A 17,521-nucleotide genomic window follows, 5' to 3' on the forward strand; every position below is an offset into this window, starting at 1 on the left:
AAGTCCTCAGAAATCCTCTATGTATCTGGATACCTATTTATACACTGCATATCAAGAAGCCTTCTTTGTCCTTCTTGTCTGTGGAGAATGTAAACTCTTTAAGACTATGGCTATTTTTTACTCTCTACTGCTATATTGCCTAGCACAATAAGGAACTGATTTGAACTCTTCAGCTTTGAATTAAACTGTTCAGCTGATCTATGTTCAGCAAGTTCTTCTGGTGCCAGCAAGTAATAGTGAAATATGCTGGCAAAAGTAATTTATCATTCTTTTCTGCTGGTTGGTCCTATTTGTAGACAAAAGCATCCTTATATTAAAATGCAATAGATTATGTAGCAGAGTTTTCTGCTCTGGATAAAAATATTTCAGCCCTCCTATATGGACCTTCATAAAAGAACTTTAGGTCTTCTCAGATAGTTTGCTTTATGTTCAACTTAGGAAACACCTTACAAAAATGATGTTCAATAAAAGTTAAAGTTTCAAACCTAATCATACTTATGTTTGAAAGCACAATAATTAGTTACTCGTACAGTCCTATTTCAGAAGCCTTACATATATGCATTTATACATATATTCCTTTTGGTACTCTTTCTTTATACTAAATGTTATTTTATACCACGGATCCTGCTTCACTTGCTGGTTAGGCAGAGAGAGGTGGAGGAATTGTTCAGGGCTACAGGGAACCCTCTTTTTCCAGAGGATTCCTAGATTTATGTGTTGGAAAATAAGTAATTGGAAAATAAGATCTGGACCACATTTGAAACAGCAGAAAAATAAATATGCATAGCTATATTCAGTAAGGACAATCACTCTTGATCACTCAGAGGGGCAAATGTTTTGCGTAAAAATAACGTATTGGGGATTCAGTGATGAAAGTTTCAGTATGTAGCTTCTTCGTTGAATGTATTCTGTAATTTTGACAAAGGAGAGGCTAAACAAAGTTTAATGGGTTGATACTTCCAAGTGCGTAGATCACCTTTAGAAAAGGACAATTTGCTGAGTTACAGAAGTCCTTCTGAAAACATTGTTCATTGCAATGCAAAATGACAAGATGGGAAGATAAAATTATTTACATATCGAAATACATGAATTACAGGTAATAGAAATCATGTTAACACCTATGCCGACAAATACAATTTAAATTTTCACTGACAAGCTATCTTACAGCAAATCTGAAATGCTGAACATGATTTCTTCTCCTCCTTAAATATTTCTTTAAAGGAGTTTTTGTTGTATGTGGCAATACGTGTTCATTAGATCTGAAACCAGAGTCAGAGCAAATGGCAGATTTCTACACCTCTTTTGGGCAAATTCTGTATTTGCTTGCTAATGTTTTGCACATATTAGCATTTTAGTCATGTTTCACATAGGAGGTGAGTGATTGGAAACTTTGTATTTTACTTCAGTTTTTTTAAGGCCCGCTTTCATTAGAATTTTCCTTCCTAGTGACAGGAATTTACTGTGGCAGCCTGGAAAACTTTCCATATAATGATGGCATTTAAGCATTACAACTTGAAATTATTATTCATGTTTTCATAAATTGAGAAATACTTTTTTAAAAAGAACTGATGCAGTATGGATTTAATTTAGACCAAAATTATACCTGGGTTTGCTAAAGTCAGAGAAATACATTTCTGCTAGTAGCTGCCAGTTGATACCGCCGTTATTGCTGTACTGCAGCAGCACACCTTCTTCTCTGCTGTCTGGTTTATTGCATGAAGAACTGTCTCCTCCTATCTGGATGTAAAACTGGACAAAATCCACCCAGGTTGTGTCCAAATCCCAGCTTACCAACTGTCTTTTTCCAGCCTAAAATAAAAAGAACAAGGTGTGTGGGGGAAATAGTATTAAATATGACACCTTTACTATGAACGGACATATTTAAAGTCCAACATACATGAATATTACACAGAAAACTTCACAACATGGAGGACATTGAATTTTATGTTAACATGACATTTCTTTTTCTTTCAGACAATGATTGTGCTTGGCCATCCTTTATGTCTTAATCACTCTGTGGGTGTGATTCCACAAGCATTTTTATTATTACCTTTCAACACACAATGCAACTTCACAACAGAATTTCAACACAACTATTTGGTCTCATTCCTTCAAGGTGCAAGTATCTCCATGCCTCACCTGAGTAGGATTTGTTCCTACACAAAACTATGCTCTTTTCCTAGTAAGTGTTGTAAATCAGGAGTTTCTCAACTAAGATCTGTGGATTTGTTTTCAGGTTTACCTGAGCATAGCCTCATAAAATTTAGTGAACAGCTTTTCCAAGGATGTTTTTGAGTTCTAGCAGGAAAGAGCTCTTGGACATCTACACTGTTGGACATCTACACTGTGGTCAACATCGTCACTCTGTGCATGTTGGCAAAGGAAGGCAGAGCATATTCAACTAAAAAAGGCTTTAAGGTTTAGGAGCCTTCTATAGTAACTGGAATTACCCCATTCCCCTCTTCCCTGTGTGTCATGCTGCTTGAATCTCAGCTTGTCGGCTTGCACATCAACAAGCCTAAAGATGCTGATATGTGATATGAAGCTGCCCATGGTTAGGCAGGACACGAAGTGAGAGCAATGTCCCCGCAGAGGTGACCCGCATGCCTCTTGCCTGACACAGCCCTGCCCTGGCACAGCGTCATGCTGCCACAAGCTGTTATAGGTATGGCAAAGCCAAATATGTGCAGCTGGAGGAAGGATGCAGGGATCATACGTTTGCATTCATTAAAAGTAGATGCAACCTGGCACTGTCCCCCAAAATGGAGCAGAAGTGGCAACATGCCTACTGTTTTTAATTCCGTAAAATCTCATGGGTTCCTGTCCATCTCCAACCACAAAAAGGTATCAAAAAGGAAAATCTGAGCTAAGTTATAAAATCATGCTTATGTTTTAAGTAATATTTCCTCTGTCTCGCACTTGTACATCCATGATCTTCCTGACAAATTTCCAGACAAATTTGAGATAAGTAAGTGGCATGATCTAGCTGGACGTAAGTAACAAGATTATGAGCTGAGATTTAAAATATCACCTATGTTTTTAAATAAGATGATAGATTAATTTAAATCTTATTCCACTCATCACCTCTTTCCTCCTCCTACCCAGTTCAGAGTAAACTCAGCACAGATAAATGTCTATTGCTTTCCTTCTCAGAACACTCTGCTTTGCTGGCATTACAGCCTGGGTCCAGAGCTCATTTCTAGACTCTACCAAACAGGCCACATCACACTGCTAGACTAATTTCTGGAAGCTGAATGCTTGTGTTTTTGAAACTCAGTTAGCTTACACCACCAATGACAACTAAAACCTGTGAAGAATCCTTTGACCCTCAAAAATCTCACTTAGGATATAGCCATACTGAGTTATGCCTGCTGTTTTGGTTTATTTGTTGGCTTATCCCCAGCTGAGTAAAGACCTCCTGGGTGGTGCCATGAGAGTGAAATGGGCTCAGTCTTGGGTGCAGCCCCAAGCTTCCTGGTGCAGCCCCACATGGCTAATACTGGGCAAGGTGACCTGAAAATATCTTGGGAGTTTGTTTTCATAGCTTCTTTTGGAGACCCACGGGAATTTGAAATTATCATCCAACTAGTAATGGATAATAAAGATGCAAACACCCTTGCTGTCCTGTGGGCAGGTGTGTCCCAGCTGGCTGAGGATACCCAACATACTGACCCGCAGTGGATCAAGCTCTGGCTGTAAAACTATTCCAGGTAGGTTTTCCATATCTACACCCTACGGCAGCTCTGCCTGCCAAAGGGTTAACCACAGAACCCAGTTAATTGAGAAATGGCACGAGTGACATAAAACCTCAGAGGAATTGCAGGGGCTAATTGAAAGAGCTCTGTATTGCAAATACACCTACAATTGATTAAAATGAGTTGTAAACCCAAAGATAGAGGGTCGGCACAACAAAGCCAACATTAACTCTGGTAGCAGTAATTGATTATGCCAGTAAACATTAGACATTCAAATAATAAGTGGCTATTTGAGCAAATGCAAAGAAATTGAGCCTGTGAATATGAGCTCCCAAAACCATACAGAAATGTTGGGCAACTATAAAAATTATTTTTTATTATCTACCAGCATGGCCACTAGATGCCTTGAAAAAGATCTAAACAGAAATTAAATAAACCACCTTCTGTTGATGGCACACAGACTGCTACTACTCAAGAAATGAATGATAACCTAACCCTTTGAGATCAATAGAAAGAAGCCAAGAATTTCTAAATGAGTTTTTCACTCCTCCTTAGCAGAAATCAGAAGAAAGATCATAGCAGGTTAATTCTAATTTAGCAAACTACTTTGAGAAACTTGGCATAAGGAATTGAGCCAGAAGGAAGAACATCTAACAGAGAAGACAATTATATAAAAAAATCCAATTATCACAATTAGCTGGTTATACTGATTAGTCTATTATGAAATTTTCAGCACAGAGCTGCATTTCCAGGGGACCTGGATGGGAGACTATGTAGGAGTGCTGAAAATTATTTGATGGGTTAGATTTTTTGTAATGAGGTAAACAACACACAATTACACAGCATTGCATATTGGGTTATTCTTCTGGGACTAATCTGGCTCTCATGGCAGCAGTGGCAGTTTGATCAAACCTTTAAAAGAGAAGCACATAGCTGCATTTATACTCTTCCTTTCAATTAAGAACAAAACAAACCCCAGTACTAGACCCGAGGAGCAACAATAAAAAATAAATCTGTGATTACAAGCCATAATCTTATATCTGGTCATAAAGATATCTTTTTATTTTAGTTATAATTGCTATTAATTAGCGGAATTCCCTATATCTCTTTTCTGCTCTATTATTTTTGTCTGCAAAGCATCCAAGTTATACCAAAGATTATCTTCCTATAGGCTAACCACTTCCTAAAAGTCTGGAGGGTTTTTTTTTTCACTAGCTGTGGGCCTGTGACCTCAAATTAAGATGCTTGTCCCCTGGAAAGACAACCTTTCTTCATCCTTCACCCAGAACAGTATAGAACAAACAAATGGGAGCTGCTGGATGCTGAGAAAGAATCAAGTCTTAAAATACAAAATGCACAACTAAGACAGTATGAATGTACACGCTTCCCAGCACACTGGCGATTTACTTCCTTCCATTATAGCTGGTATTTCTTGGATACATAATGCACATGTCCCTCCCTATCTCTTTTGATTGCTTTGTTCTTTACCTGCAGAGCACAGCTGTGCTTTTTAATGCACTTCGCATACTGCGTGCTGCTTTCTGCCACCTTCCTTTTCTTTGCCGTATAACCACATCATGCTCCATTCAAACCCACATTACATGCCTTTCTCAGTCTCCCGTCCCTTGTTAGTACCTTGTTGAAGTAGAGCGAGGAGCCAGATGAGATGACCCCACAGCCTTCTTCAGGCTTGACGATTTCTCCCCCAATAATTTCCTGCCACTCTGTCTTCAGGCTGTCTGGGTTCTCAAAATCAGACATGATGGTCGAAGGAAGGGGATTTTCAGGCTGACATTCAGTACCCCGAAACCCTGAGTCACACCTGGAAGGAAGCATAAATGTAACAAGCTTTTAAGACTTTATTTGATGCTGACAATTACTTAAGGCAGCACATTAACCTTTTAAAATTACATGTGAAATAAAAAATCATTCTGAGATTGGAATTTTGGGTCCTGGAAACAAACTAGAATAATTGGATAACGGAAAAAAGCTGTATCTTATTTCTAATAAAACCCCTGTATTGTCCAGAAAGTTTGAAGCTGGCAGGCAGCAGTCTGTGCCCTTGGCATTGCACCCAACTGACAGGGGCTGCCAAGCAGTGCTGAGCTGGTCCCCGGAGTCTTTCTGACCCAGTGAAACAGCTCTGGCACAGAGCTGGTCCCTGGGGTTCTGCAAAGGGCTGGAGGGGCCACCAGGACACCTGCAGCAGGGCAGCCCTGTGCCACTGAAAGCTATTCCGATGCCTGGATCTGCAAAGGGTATGGATTCTCCGACAGAGAGGTGTGGAGCAACCTGCTGCTTGAATGGTCTAAGCACCCATAATGCTTTTATTTTTAATGTTTAATTTAAAAATAAGAACAACAGCAAAAAAAAAAAAAAAGGAAAAAGTATGCAAAATGATAGGACGCCTGAAGTATCAGGAGAGCATTTTTAATAAGAACTGGCAAATGCTTTATACCTGCACACGCCGTGGTCGCACCAGCCGTGTCCGCTGCACATGTTGGGACACTGCTGTCCGATGTAGATGTTGTCTAAGGCCCATTCATCTTGAGCTGTGTAGTAGCACTGACTCCAGCGGAAACGTGTGGCACTGGACCTTAAAATCAATAACAACGCTTTAATTTGCAATTCTTTAGAGAACTGTAGGAAAAAAAGATAAAATTCAACTATAAAAGATAAAGTAAGTTGCTATCACAGTCACAGCCAGCCTGCAAAGATTGACACAACTAAAGACAGATTTTTGTAAATGAACTTTCTAGATGATGCCACTTGCTTCACAGAGCTATATAATGGACTTTCCAGTCACTAATGACATTTCTGAGGAAGGCTGCAGAGGTGTTACAGGGACTTTGTGCATTATTGTACGATAAACCTATCAATGAATATTAACAGATTTTTATTGCGTGCCATTCTGTGAGGGTGACAGGATGCAAAACTAGAAAGATGGATCTAGGGTGTGACTGATATTTATATTTTTGGTCACAGTTAACATGCTATAAGTTGTGTAAAAAGCTTTCTTCTGATATTTATTATCAAAAAAAATCTCTGAAATGAAAGTTGAGTGTAAGCATTTCTCCCCTTTGAATACTGGCTATTTCCGTTCAACAATAGCTGACTGATTTTTATTGGATACAGAAATTTCTTTTTGTCAGGATGATTCTAAACTAGATTTTCCTTACATATGGCTGGTGACACTACAATCACCAGTTTTTGACAAAGATCCTGTTTCATAGCACCTATTTTTTTCCACATTGCAGATAGCTTGCTCTTGGCCAACTACTCAGACAAAATCCATCACACCCAAGGTTTGTGGTAGGGAATCATTGGATTTGATTACTTGCCTATATATAAGCTCTGGATATTTGTAATATTCTTCAAGCAGAAAACCTTGCTGTAGTTTCTCCTTTCTAGTTAAATAGTTTCTCTTCAACAGCTTTATTTTTCTTTATTATAGTGGAGTCAGGTAACATTATCTTTTAAAAAAGTGCTTGATGTTGGCCCTCTAGGATTGTCCAATGTGATATCGACATTTTCCATGCTGAGTGACTCCTGCTAGCCAAACCCAGCCTGACATCCGCAACCCACAAAAAACAAGCCCAGAGCAGAAACTGAATCATGAGAAGAGTAATTTTTGTCACCGCTGAGCCTTTCCAAGCTGCCCTACCAACCCGTCCACATCCAACAGGTTACAGGTATTGGCCAGCAGCAGCTCTCAGATGGTGGGCACAGGGACCCTCCACTCCATGCTTGTGCCAGAATGAGATTAAGAAAAAAATATTGCACATGAAGTGAAACAAAGATGGGAAATCATTCATCGTGCTGGAGCAAAAGGTGGCTGTGCTGGCCGCATGACGGTCCTGGGAATAAAGGCGTGGTGGAGACAACATGGGTGCTGAGGCTGGGTCACAGAGCTGTGGAGAGGATGGACAGGGAAAGCAAGGCTGACCACAGAGAATTAAAAATCGGACATTAAACTGCGACAGACCTGTGCCTGGCCAAGGGCTGACTGGGTGGGCAGACGATGAGAAACAGGAGGTTGCTATAAGAAGTGGGATCTCCTTTCCTAGCTTGTTTCTCAGCCATATGGCTACAGTATGATGGCATGGGATATAATGCTGTTACTTTAATTTATTAAAAAAACCCCTCCCCCAGCCAAAAAAATTAATTATGTAGAATGACCTGTTAAAATGAATATTGTAAAGGTGGCTGAGCCACCTGCTTGCATGAATGGAAGTGAAAAAATATATAGAAGTGGCCTATGCAGCTAAAATGGACAGTACAGCAGAGCAGTTAACCATCCAGTTGCATACTACAAGCATACATAGATTATTTTAGTACATGCTTGGAGACATTTTTAGAACAGCAATTTTTAATTTTTTAAAAAACAAGTAAAGCTGCCTAAGGGCTTGATTTTTAATTGAAATGACCCATGTCTGTTTTAAGTACCTGCTTGATATTGAAAATACTGTAAGCATTTTTACAGCATGCAGAGCTAATCTGTGGGGGCAGATCTGCCGATTAAATACTCCCTCAGGATATAATGTATTGATGGGTTACATTACAAGAGATATGAATTATCCATTAAAAGTGCACAATGCCAGTACTCTGCACACGAAGGACTTCCTAAGCTTGCATAGGCACAATGGACAGTCAATATTCACCATAATTATTTACTGTTGATTTTCTGAGTGCTCTGAAGCCAGCACAGCACCTCGGTGGTGGTCCCGTTCACTACAGAGCATCAACAGCACCGCAGAGAGCCCTGACAGAGATCATGTGCTTCAGAAAAATGGTAATGACTGGTGTTAACTCTCATGAGCACTGAGGAAAATAATAGTGAAACCAAAGAAAGGTTTTATAGCAGGCAAAAAAACCCCCGTGACCTCCCAGCACAATAAAATTGTGTTATGTTGTTTGCCTGGGTGACAGGAAAGAGAGCATTGTGGCTGGACTGCTCCGGTTTTCGTTAGTGAAGGCCGCTGGGTAGAGATGGGGAGGGCGACTGCAGCCCCAGGGGTATTTACAGCAAAGTGGGGGGGATTTACAGTGATAAAGGGGCAATTTGGACATCCTGTGGAAGTCTCTTGGTGCCCAACAAGTGGTGGTGCCCCCTGAGCACAGTTCCTGGTGCTGCTTGGTGTGGCGTCCATGGCCTTTCCCCAGTCACTCGCCGGCCGCACCTGGGTGAAAACGTCCCCCAAAAAATGTAGTGTGCATTACAGCTGATTTTGGGGCACCAGGCTCACACCCGCCCCACACAAACAGTGGGGAGAGCCAACCCACGGTAACGACAAGGTACACCTCTGCGCCCAGGGGAGAGCCGCACCTGAAGCCCGGCTGAGAAGACCCCTGTGCAGCACTGCCGTGGGGCTGTTCCCAGGGCTGGGCCTGTACTGCAAGGTGTGGAACTGACAGCAGGGCCGACAGCCCGTGCTGGGACTCGCATGGGTTTCACCTGAGCAAAACATTTCCTTGGACAAGCTCATCGCCTCACTCCTGCTGCAGGGAGCTGCCCCGCACCACAGGGGACTGCCACCCTGCAAGCTGCAGGGCACAGAGCCACACGCTGCTGGGACGGCTCCATCTTCCTCCTCAGGTCTCGGATGTTGGCTGCACGTCACGTTAAGGGTGAGCTCAGCTCTGCTTGTTACTTAGAAGCCCCCCCAGAGGGATGCAGTGATGGCAGGAGATTTGTTTCTCTCATTTAAGGGGAGGGGAGGAAGGGAGGAGTCGCTTTGCCGCCTGGAGATGAACATGCGGCTGAAATGGAGGTGTGTGCATCAGCCAGACGGCTGGGAACGGTCCCCAGGGAGCCACATCCACACCCAGGCAGGGTTATTTTTAGCTATAGACAAAGAGAGCTCTGCTCTGGGGACAGCTTTGGGAATCCCACAGCCCCCAAGCTGCAGCAGGGTGAGGGGCTGCCCTCGCCTTCCCACCCAGCAGGGAGGTTGCAGGAGGCTGAGGGGCCACTGTCACATGGCTGCTGGCAGCAAAAACTCTCACAGATTCAGATTCCTCTCCGGGTGAGGGGAAACGCATGTTAGGCTGAATTTGCAATTGCAAAAGCAATGCTGCTGAAAAGCCAGTCCTTCTCACTGTTTTTGAAAGCTTTCCAAGGCTGCTCTGCACCTCAAGGTAACAACAGCTTAAGAGGATTATGCTGTTAAAAATGGTAATCAACAATTTTAAAAAGCCATGTTAATTAAGAAAAGAGAATAAGGAGCTGACTGTCAGCTGCATTCTCAATGATAAAACACTGGCTTTCTGGACAGTCACCATTTGGACACCTATTCAAATGGGAAGTGCAGTATCGAGGAGTTATGAAAGTATTTTATTACAAGCAAAATAAACCTCCCCAGTTCCTCGTATTTCTTCCTAGGTTTTTTGATGTTACTGGAAGGCAATCTGGCTTTCTGAGGACATTATATCTAAGTCAGGTTGATGTTAAATAAAAGTCACTGTTGCTGCGTGGCATTTTACATAAGCGCAAGGAAATCATGGTGAGTCCCAGATGTACTGCGAGCGAAATGATGTTCTTTCTGTTATAAATTTTTTCAGATATGTGATTTAAAATAAAATTATTGTCTTCTCTCCTGATATTAAAAAACCTAACGATCTAATGCAAATTTGTAGCTGATAAAATCATATTGCTACCTTCTGAGTTACCATAATTACATTTACCCAATTATCCTGAAACTCTCATTCAGTCATTAGGTGTTGATTTGTTTATGAAGTCAGCAACTGACAGCTGCTTGTATCTCATTAAGGCCTGTTCATATGTAAATGCCTCCCATAAAACTGAAATTAATTTTCATCAGTGTTAGAAATGTTCAGTTCAAGTACAATACAATTTCAGCAAGCAGGTGCATACATTTCATTTCTCCAATACAAGTCTCACTGTTGCAGCAGATTTCCTAACACCCCAAATCTTGGAAAACACAGGGATCTTGTATACTCATGCTTGCCAGATGCAGAACATCTACAGATGTGCAGAAATACCAGCACACCCAGAAAGTTTTACAGGAGAGAGAGGTGCTGTTATGAACAGTTTGCTGGGTGCATGAGCACAGTAATGGAGCCTGACACTACCTATGCACCCAAGGTGCAAACCCTCAGCAAAGTGCTGTGCATGCAGGGATAAAAGCTCTGGCCATCCTCACAGGGCTTTGCAGTGGTGGGAGGGCATTTTGGGGCTACCGAGGGCCAGAGCAAGGCTAACCCAGACCTCAGGCCCCAGTCCCAAGTCCTCGTTTAGGTGGTTTGTTTCCCCGAGCAGTAAGCACAAGGCGGATTGTGTGTTTGGCAGCCCTTGTCTTGTGGGGCTGAGTCAGAAGGAAGAGCCCCAGAGCCCCCTTCCCCTCGCCCTGGTTTTGGGAAGGCAGAAGACGTGCCTCTCGCCCTCTGCACTGGTTTTCCCAGCCATTACTAAGTTTCCACCCATGGGTGGTTGGTGCAGCGGAGTGTGGGTGGGGAAGGGAGAGGAGAGGGAGGGAGGGTGCCCCAAAGAAGAGGAGCCCTATGGACCATATTCGCCCCCAGGCCCCCCGGGATGATATCCTCTGTGTGGCTGGGATGGTGGAGGAGATGTGCACATGAAATGTTCACCTGTAACCCCCAGGTTTGTAAAAGCAGAAACTTGCCCTCTGTTAGAATGTGTACTTTAAAAATGCGAAAAAAATCCCCTCCCAATCTCAATCCAAGGGAGAAACTGAGCCCTCGATCTGCTCCTTGCCAGTGGAAAGGAGGCGAAAAAAGAGGGAAAGTGGCTGAGATGTGTCTAGTGTGTGGGATAGTTTTGGTGGGGAACATGCAACCATCCTTCCTCTTCACCCTGATTACTCAGCAGCACAACATAGTCGTACTGAAAAAGCAATGAAGAGCAAAGTAATGTTCAGTGGTAATTTGTACCTTAATTACAAACAAAATTCTGCTAACAGACAGGAATCCCTTCAGATACAAGATAGAGTGTGAAATATTTATGATTTGTGCGCAGCATAAAATAGGAAGCCAGCTATTATTTCATCATAATTTCTCCCCATAGTCTACTAAATTAAAATGGAATTATTTGATTCTGTCACCTCATATACTGAGGAAAATTATTAGATCCTAAAGAAAAAAAAGCCCACAACATTGGTATTAACACCAACTATGCAGTGTATAATAATAACTTTGAGTACAGTATATATCTTATAAACGAATCTAAAAATAACAGCCTACTTTGGAGTATATCCTGCAAGATTGTAGACACTTTTTAGACTCCTAAGTGCCTATGTAAGCCACAGGTTTTAGAGCTGGTGGCACATAATGGCGTGTAAGATTTAGTACATTCTAATATAACTACAAAGCAGCTATTCATAGACTTACTTGTGCCATTTGGTTTTACCTGACCTGATACACTTTAAGAATTCAATATTTGCCCCTGATGTTTTGCCTGGAAATATGAAATTCTGAATATTGTCTGTACAGTAAAAATGGCCAGTACGATGAAAGAAGGTATCACCATGGGGTGGTTGATAGAAATAGGTTGTTTTGAGACTATGGAGAGTGCAGAAAAACAATGGACAGGGAAAATGATAACTTAATCTGAGCAAGCTCTCATTGCAATTGCTGTGATGGATTCAGGTCAAACATAAGCAAGGTGTAACTCTAATTGGAATAATTTAATTCTCAAATGAAGGAAGCCCTTAAGATTATTGAGATTTATGACAACTTTTTATTTGTGTAACACTGTTATAATAAATGTCAAAATGTTTATTAAATGTTTGAAATAAATAATGGAAGAAATCATCTAGCTAAATAAAAAAATATTAGGGCAGGCAAAATAAGTTTGATTACAGTAAGATTAATAGGGTAAGGTTTTCTGATAATTTTTGTTGCTGTTTTTTTCAGAAGAGAATGTTATTTTTGAAGACATGCTATAAAAAGAAGCAAGAGGTAAAAAATTCCCAGAAATGAATCATTAGTTATTGTTTATACAAGGCTTTGGTCTGAAGATGTAAACAATAAGGAATGTACAAAATAAAAATTAACAATCCAAATAAAGCCTTCCTCCAGTGGGGCATTTACACACAAGCACCACTATTTTTGAAAAGGTTGAACTTTGTTAGAAGAGTCACAGTTTGTATTAAAAATAATCCTAAACAATAGTTTCTGGTGATTTCATCAACATTTCACTCTCTAATTATGTAAGGAAGGCATTTTATGTTAAATGCCTACAACTAGGTCAGACTCTGCCACCTCCCACCCACCAACTTGAGTATGATCTGTAGAGAACTTGATCTCTGTCATAGCATTATCAAAGTGGATGAACTATCTGCACCCAAAACACAAACAAAGAAAAAAAAAAAAGGAAGAAATGCTCACCATGTCTTCTGTGGTAAAAGGACCGTGATTCTCCTCCACTGAGTAAATTCACTGGAGTGGTAAATACTTGCTGATGTAAACTCCTGACAGCTTGGCATACTGGGAAGACATTCCTTGAAGTAAAATATTTCAAAACCAGATTTAATGTTGAGGCAGAATTGGGAACAGAAACGAGGGTTAAACATTCACAGAACTAGGAGCTTGTCTGGGTCTAAATGTTGTAGTAAAAGACTCAGAAGAAGAAAAATCTTAGCACGATCCAAAAAATGTCTCAGAAAACTAACAGTAGTACAATTCAGGATACGAGAAAACCATATGACTCATTTAAAGAGGTGTATTTGGCATTAGTGACAGTAATTTTTTGTCTTCCTCCATGAAGATGTCTAGCTCTTTTTTTTACTGTTCTCAACCCAGCATCTAGCACTGACTATGGAGTAAATCTACAAGGCCACTGAGGAACAAGTCTATGAAAGTGACCTCAAGACCGTGATACCAGTCAGAGAACTACTTGTGAGGTCTGGGGATGCTGGCTCCCCCACTCCCTCCATCTGCAGAGGGGAGCAGCAGTAAGAATGGCCAGACCCATGCGGGAGCACCCGAATGCAGTCTACTGAAGTTGCCTCCAGAAGCCCTCACAATGCTCTGCAGCTGTATTAACTTCGACACCTACAGCAAATGGTGTAAATTCCTCCTTCCTGCTTCTATGATTCTTCCTGTATTTAACGCAGATTCCTAAAGAGGTCTATTACCAAAATTTTATTTTCTCTTTTCAGAAAACCTGATCATTATCACAATTTTATATTAAATATAAACACAGTCTATTTCCCTCTATTTCCCCAGCCTCTTACAGTTTTCTAGACCTACCCTTCCCATGTTACTCCATTTTTCTGCAATATTCCATTCATTTATTTATATATTGCTAGAACAGCACCCAAAACTTTTGTGCTGTGGTTTTGATGAGGAATTAGAAAAGCGCTTGAATATTATTACCAACCTGTAGCTACCCTTTCAGGGAGTCATTTCTGCCACTACTGCCCCAGAACAGCTCCTCCTGACCATCCCCACCTCTCTGAGAGTCTTTCGCTGTTCGTTGTTGTGCTCATCCCCATGTGGAGTGTCAGGCACAAGGGGGACCTTTGGGACAGACTCTTGACTATGCAAGTAGCATACTTTGACTGCTATGAAACTAATAATAAAGCATTGATACTCTACAGTAGTTAAAACAATTAAGAATATTAATATAGTTAAATTATCTAGTAATAGTTATATATTGTTTTACAGAAAAATTTATTGCTCAAATATCTCAGAGTATTAAATGAAAATCTGATGGCTTATTCAGATTTTTGGTTTTTTTCCAGTAGATTTTCTAAGGGCTTAATTTCCTTTCCAGCAGTTTTCAAACATTTTTCATTGATTCATCTCCCCTAAAAGATCTTATGAAATAGGATCTGATCAGTGCGTGCGAAGCAAACAAAACTTTCAAACATTTTAATTAATTAGCGTTTTGTGTATTCGCCAGATTACATCCTTGAAATATACTACAAATAGCCTTCTCTATTAGTCTTTTATCACAGCAACATGGGTGATGTGAGAAAAATGATTTGGCTGCAAGTTCTCTCTGAACTCAGCTCCACTGAGAGAGGAAAGGAGCACTAAAATCTGAAGGCAACTGATCTTCCATTGATGGCAAGGACAAACCCCAAACACCCACCGCTAGGAACTATTCTTGGACACCATGATGATGCCTGCTAGGTATAAAAGACATGAACATTGTTTGAAATACAGTATTTATAGCTTTCCCCTGAATTCTGTTTAAGGTAAGAAAGCATTTCTTGGATTTGCAAAGTTTAAAAATTCAGTTATTGCCATTTCTCTACTCTGCCCACCGAAGTAAGTGTGGCGAAACGCAACATGGCAAAAGCTAACAGGACAATGCTTTCAAAGCTCATAGAAGATGTGGGATTGGACGTTCAAATGCCTCTGTGAACCTACAGAGCAGGCAGTGAAAAGGCACCAGGACAAGTTCCCTGACACCCTCTGAATCTGCTCGGAGGCAGCCAAAAGACCTTGGTTAGCTCACCCTGAGGCCAGGGGAAGTCCAGCTTGCCATCTAAGAGGGAAAACAAAAGCAAAAATTATGGCCAAATGTGCTATTCGCATTTGTGCTGAGACAGGGCTGAGCCACATGGCGAAATAGCAGCTAACACTGCTATTTGCACTTCTAGCAGAGACAGGGAAACAGCCGGTCATTACGGCCCTGGACCGTGTTTGAACCAGGGATGGGAGATGAAAGGCTCTACATTACAATCCCCCGAAGGAATGCGCTTTCCATTTACGAAATGGCTGTGCACAAGGGCAGAAAGAATTTCTATCCATTTAAATGCCAGGAAACAGTAGATGCATTTTGCTTTGAGAAACAAAGCAATAGCGCAGGAAAGATCTCAGCCATTACTCTGCAGCTCTAACTGTGCCCCAGTTCTTTTCTCAGACTTGGTCCATTCCTGTCACAATTTTGTGTTTCAGGGTCTCAGATACCTTTCTTCCAAATATCACAAAAACCGGTTTAAATACTTGTATTAGCCATTTTGACTGATTCCAACTAAGAATTTCTTTATAGAAAGGGGAACGAGGAAACATCCTCCTCTGTTCAATGCCAGAAGTATATTTCAGATGATCTTTGTATAATCAGAGCTTATGGAAGACAAAGGTCCTCGCTGCCAGCCTCACCTCCTGAACAAGATGCCACGTGAGGCCATGGTTGGTGGAGTAGTCCAGTTTCACCTGGTTGTCCATATGAGGAGTAAACACCTGACCGCAACCCATCACCAAGTTGAACTGTATCATATACGAAGCTCCAATCTGCATAGACTGCGTCTCCACATAGCGCATGCTAGAAGCTAACTTTGAATCTCCTGTAAAACTGAGAAATGTAAGGAAAGAATCAGGATCCATCCCCAAAATGATTCAGAAGGGAACATTATGAATGGTTCTGGGTTAAATACAGTGATGCCTTTTTATTCTGGAGGTTGGCACGTGGGATGAAACCATGCACAGAAGCATCTTTCTGTTGCTACTTCTGCAAATTACCAGGAAGGCCTTGAAGTATCCCAGAGTGTGAAATGCTGAATTATTCTGTTAGTTCTTACTCTATGCTCTCTGTATAAAGGATCAAGTTAGGATCAAGTGAAGGGTAACACACAGAAAGAACAACAAAAAGAAAGTTCATTCCTCAGGAGTGTCCATTGCCTAAGGTCATGTCACAGTAACAGCTGTAATTTCAAACACTGGACAGTAAAGATACACTGCATTTAGTTTAAAATATTCTTATTATGTAGACTTTTCATTCCATTGATTTTTCAAGTGATTCTGTGTGTAATACATTCACTGACTTTTGACTGTGTTTCAGAATTAATACTGACTATTCTCAGCTTCTGTTCTGCAGGGTGTACTGATATAAGAGTTATATTATCTAGTGTATTGGAGAAAATAATTTTGTCAGTATTAATGTTTTGAACACACCAAGTCTCATATATGATACAAAGTACCCATTTATCACATACATGGTAACACAATATATAGTTTGAAATTACAAGGTTATTCCAAATTTAAATGCAGTTTTTTCTTCTATGCACTATTCAAAAGGAAAAAAAACCCAACAAAATAAACAAATGCAAGAGAGGTATAAGGAGGAAGTAATAACAACTTAAACTTTGAATCCTGCACACTAGCCTTCAAAACAGAATGTTTTAAAGAAAGTTCACATAGAATGAAAATCATTTCCCTCTACTTAGTTTGAGATGTTTAGTTAGTGTCTTCAGAAGTACTGTAGTTCTTTCAGCTTCAACATTTTCCAAGACTATTCTTAGATGCGAACAATTTAGGATAGGAATTGCATCTTTTTAAATAAAATCACTGCAAATCATTATGCAAAAATAAAAAGCTACATTCAGAACAGTGGTGGTGAAGAGAATAATCTAGTTCAAGGTTGCCCTTATGGTCAAGTAAATTACAGTTTATCAACTTAAATAAGAAATCTTAATCTTTCAATACCATACAATAAAACATATTAGCTTCTACCCCTGTAAAATTCAAGGTCACGACAAAGTCAGTGTGAGGACTAGGAATACAAGTCAGCATTACTTAACACTCTTGTAAAGTAATTCACTGACCCACACTGTTTTCTATAGTGTTCTTTCCAGAGAGAACAGTTAAGCCATAAATGTCAGCATCCTACCTTAAAGCTTTAGAAGAAATTACTGAAAGCTGACATTTCTCAAACTTGCTGTTACTTGACCCAAGTTAAGATCCAAGCTCCTTTTTACTCTCTGACCTTGCTCTCTGTGACTTCATTTCCTAAAGGATGATCCAACTCATGCTACCATACGAAACTACTCAGTCTACATCGATCATCACGATGAACTGACTGTGGATGGACATTCCCTTCACTGCTGGGGCACTGT

General features: G+C 40.7%; 1 protein-coding gene across 1 annotated transcript in view; it reads right to left on the reverse strand.

The window, feature by feature from the left end:
* RELN (reelin) overlaps positions 1-17,521 on the reverse strand; it is a 296,695-nt gene that overhangs the window by 72,216 nt on the left and 206,958 nt on the right. Inside the window, exons 21-25 of the mRNA XM_054839620.1 lie at positions 15,789-15,981; positions 13,062-13,174; positions 6,154-6,291; positions 5,331-5,517; positions 1,604-1,809 (exon numbers count right to left, since the gene is read on the reverse strand). Of these exons, the coding sequence (XP_054695595.1) occupies positions 1,604-1,809; positions 5,331-5,517; positions 6,154-6,291; positions 13,062-13,174; positions 15,789-15,981 (837 nt within the window). The remainder of the gene's footprint in view (positions 1-1,603; positions 1,810-5,330; positions 5,518-6,153; positions 6,292-13,061; positions 13,175-15,788; positions 15,982-17,521) is intronic.

The sequence above is a fragment of the Grus americana genome, chromosome 1 (assembly GCF_028858705.1).
Source record: "Grus americana isolate bGruAme1 chromosome 1, bGruAme1.mat, whole genome shotgun sequence".
Classification (NCBI taxonomy): domain Eukaryota; kingdom Metazoa; phylum Chordata; class Aves; order Gruiformes; family Gruidae; genus Grus; species Grus americana.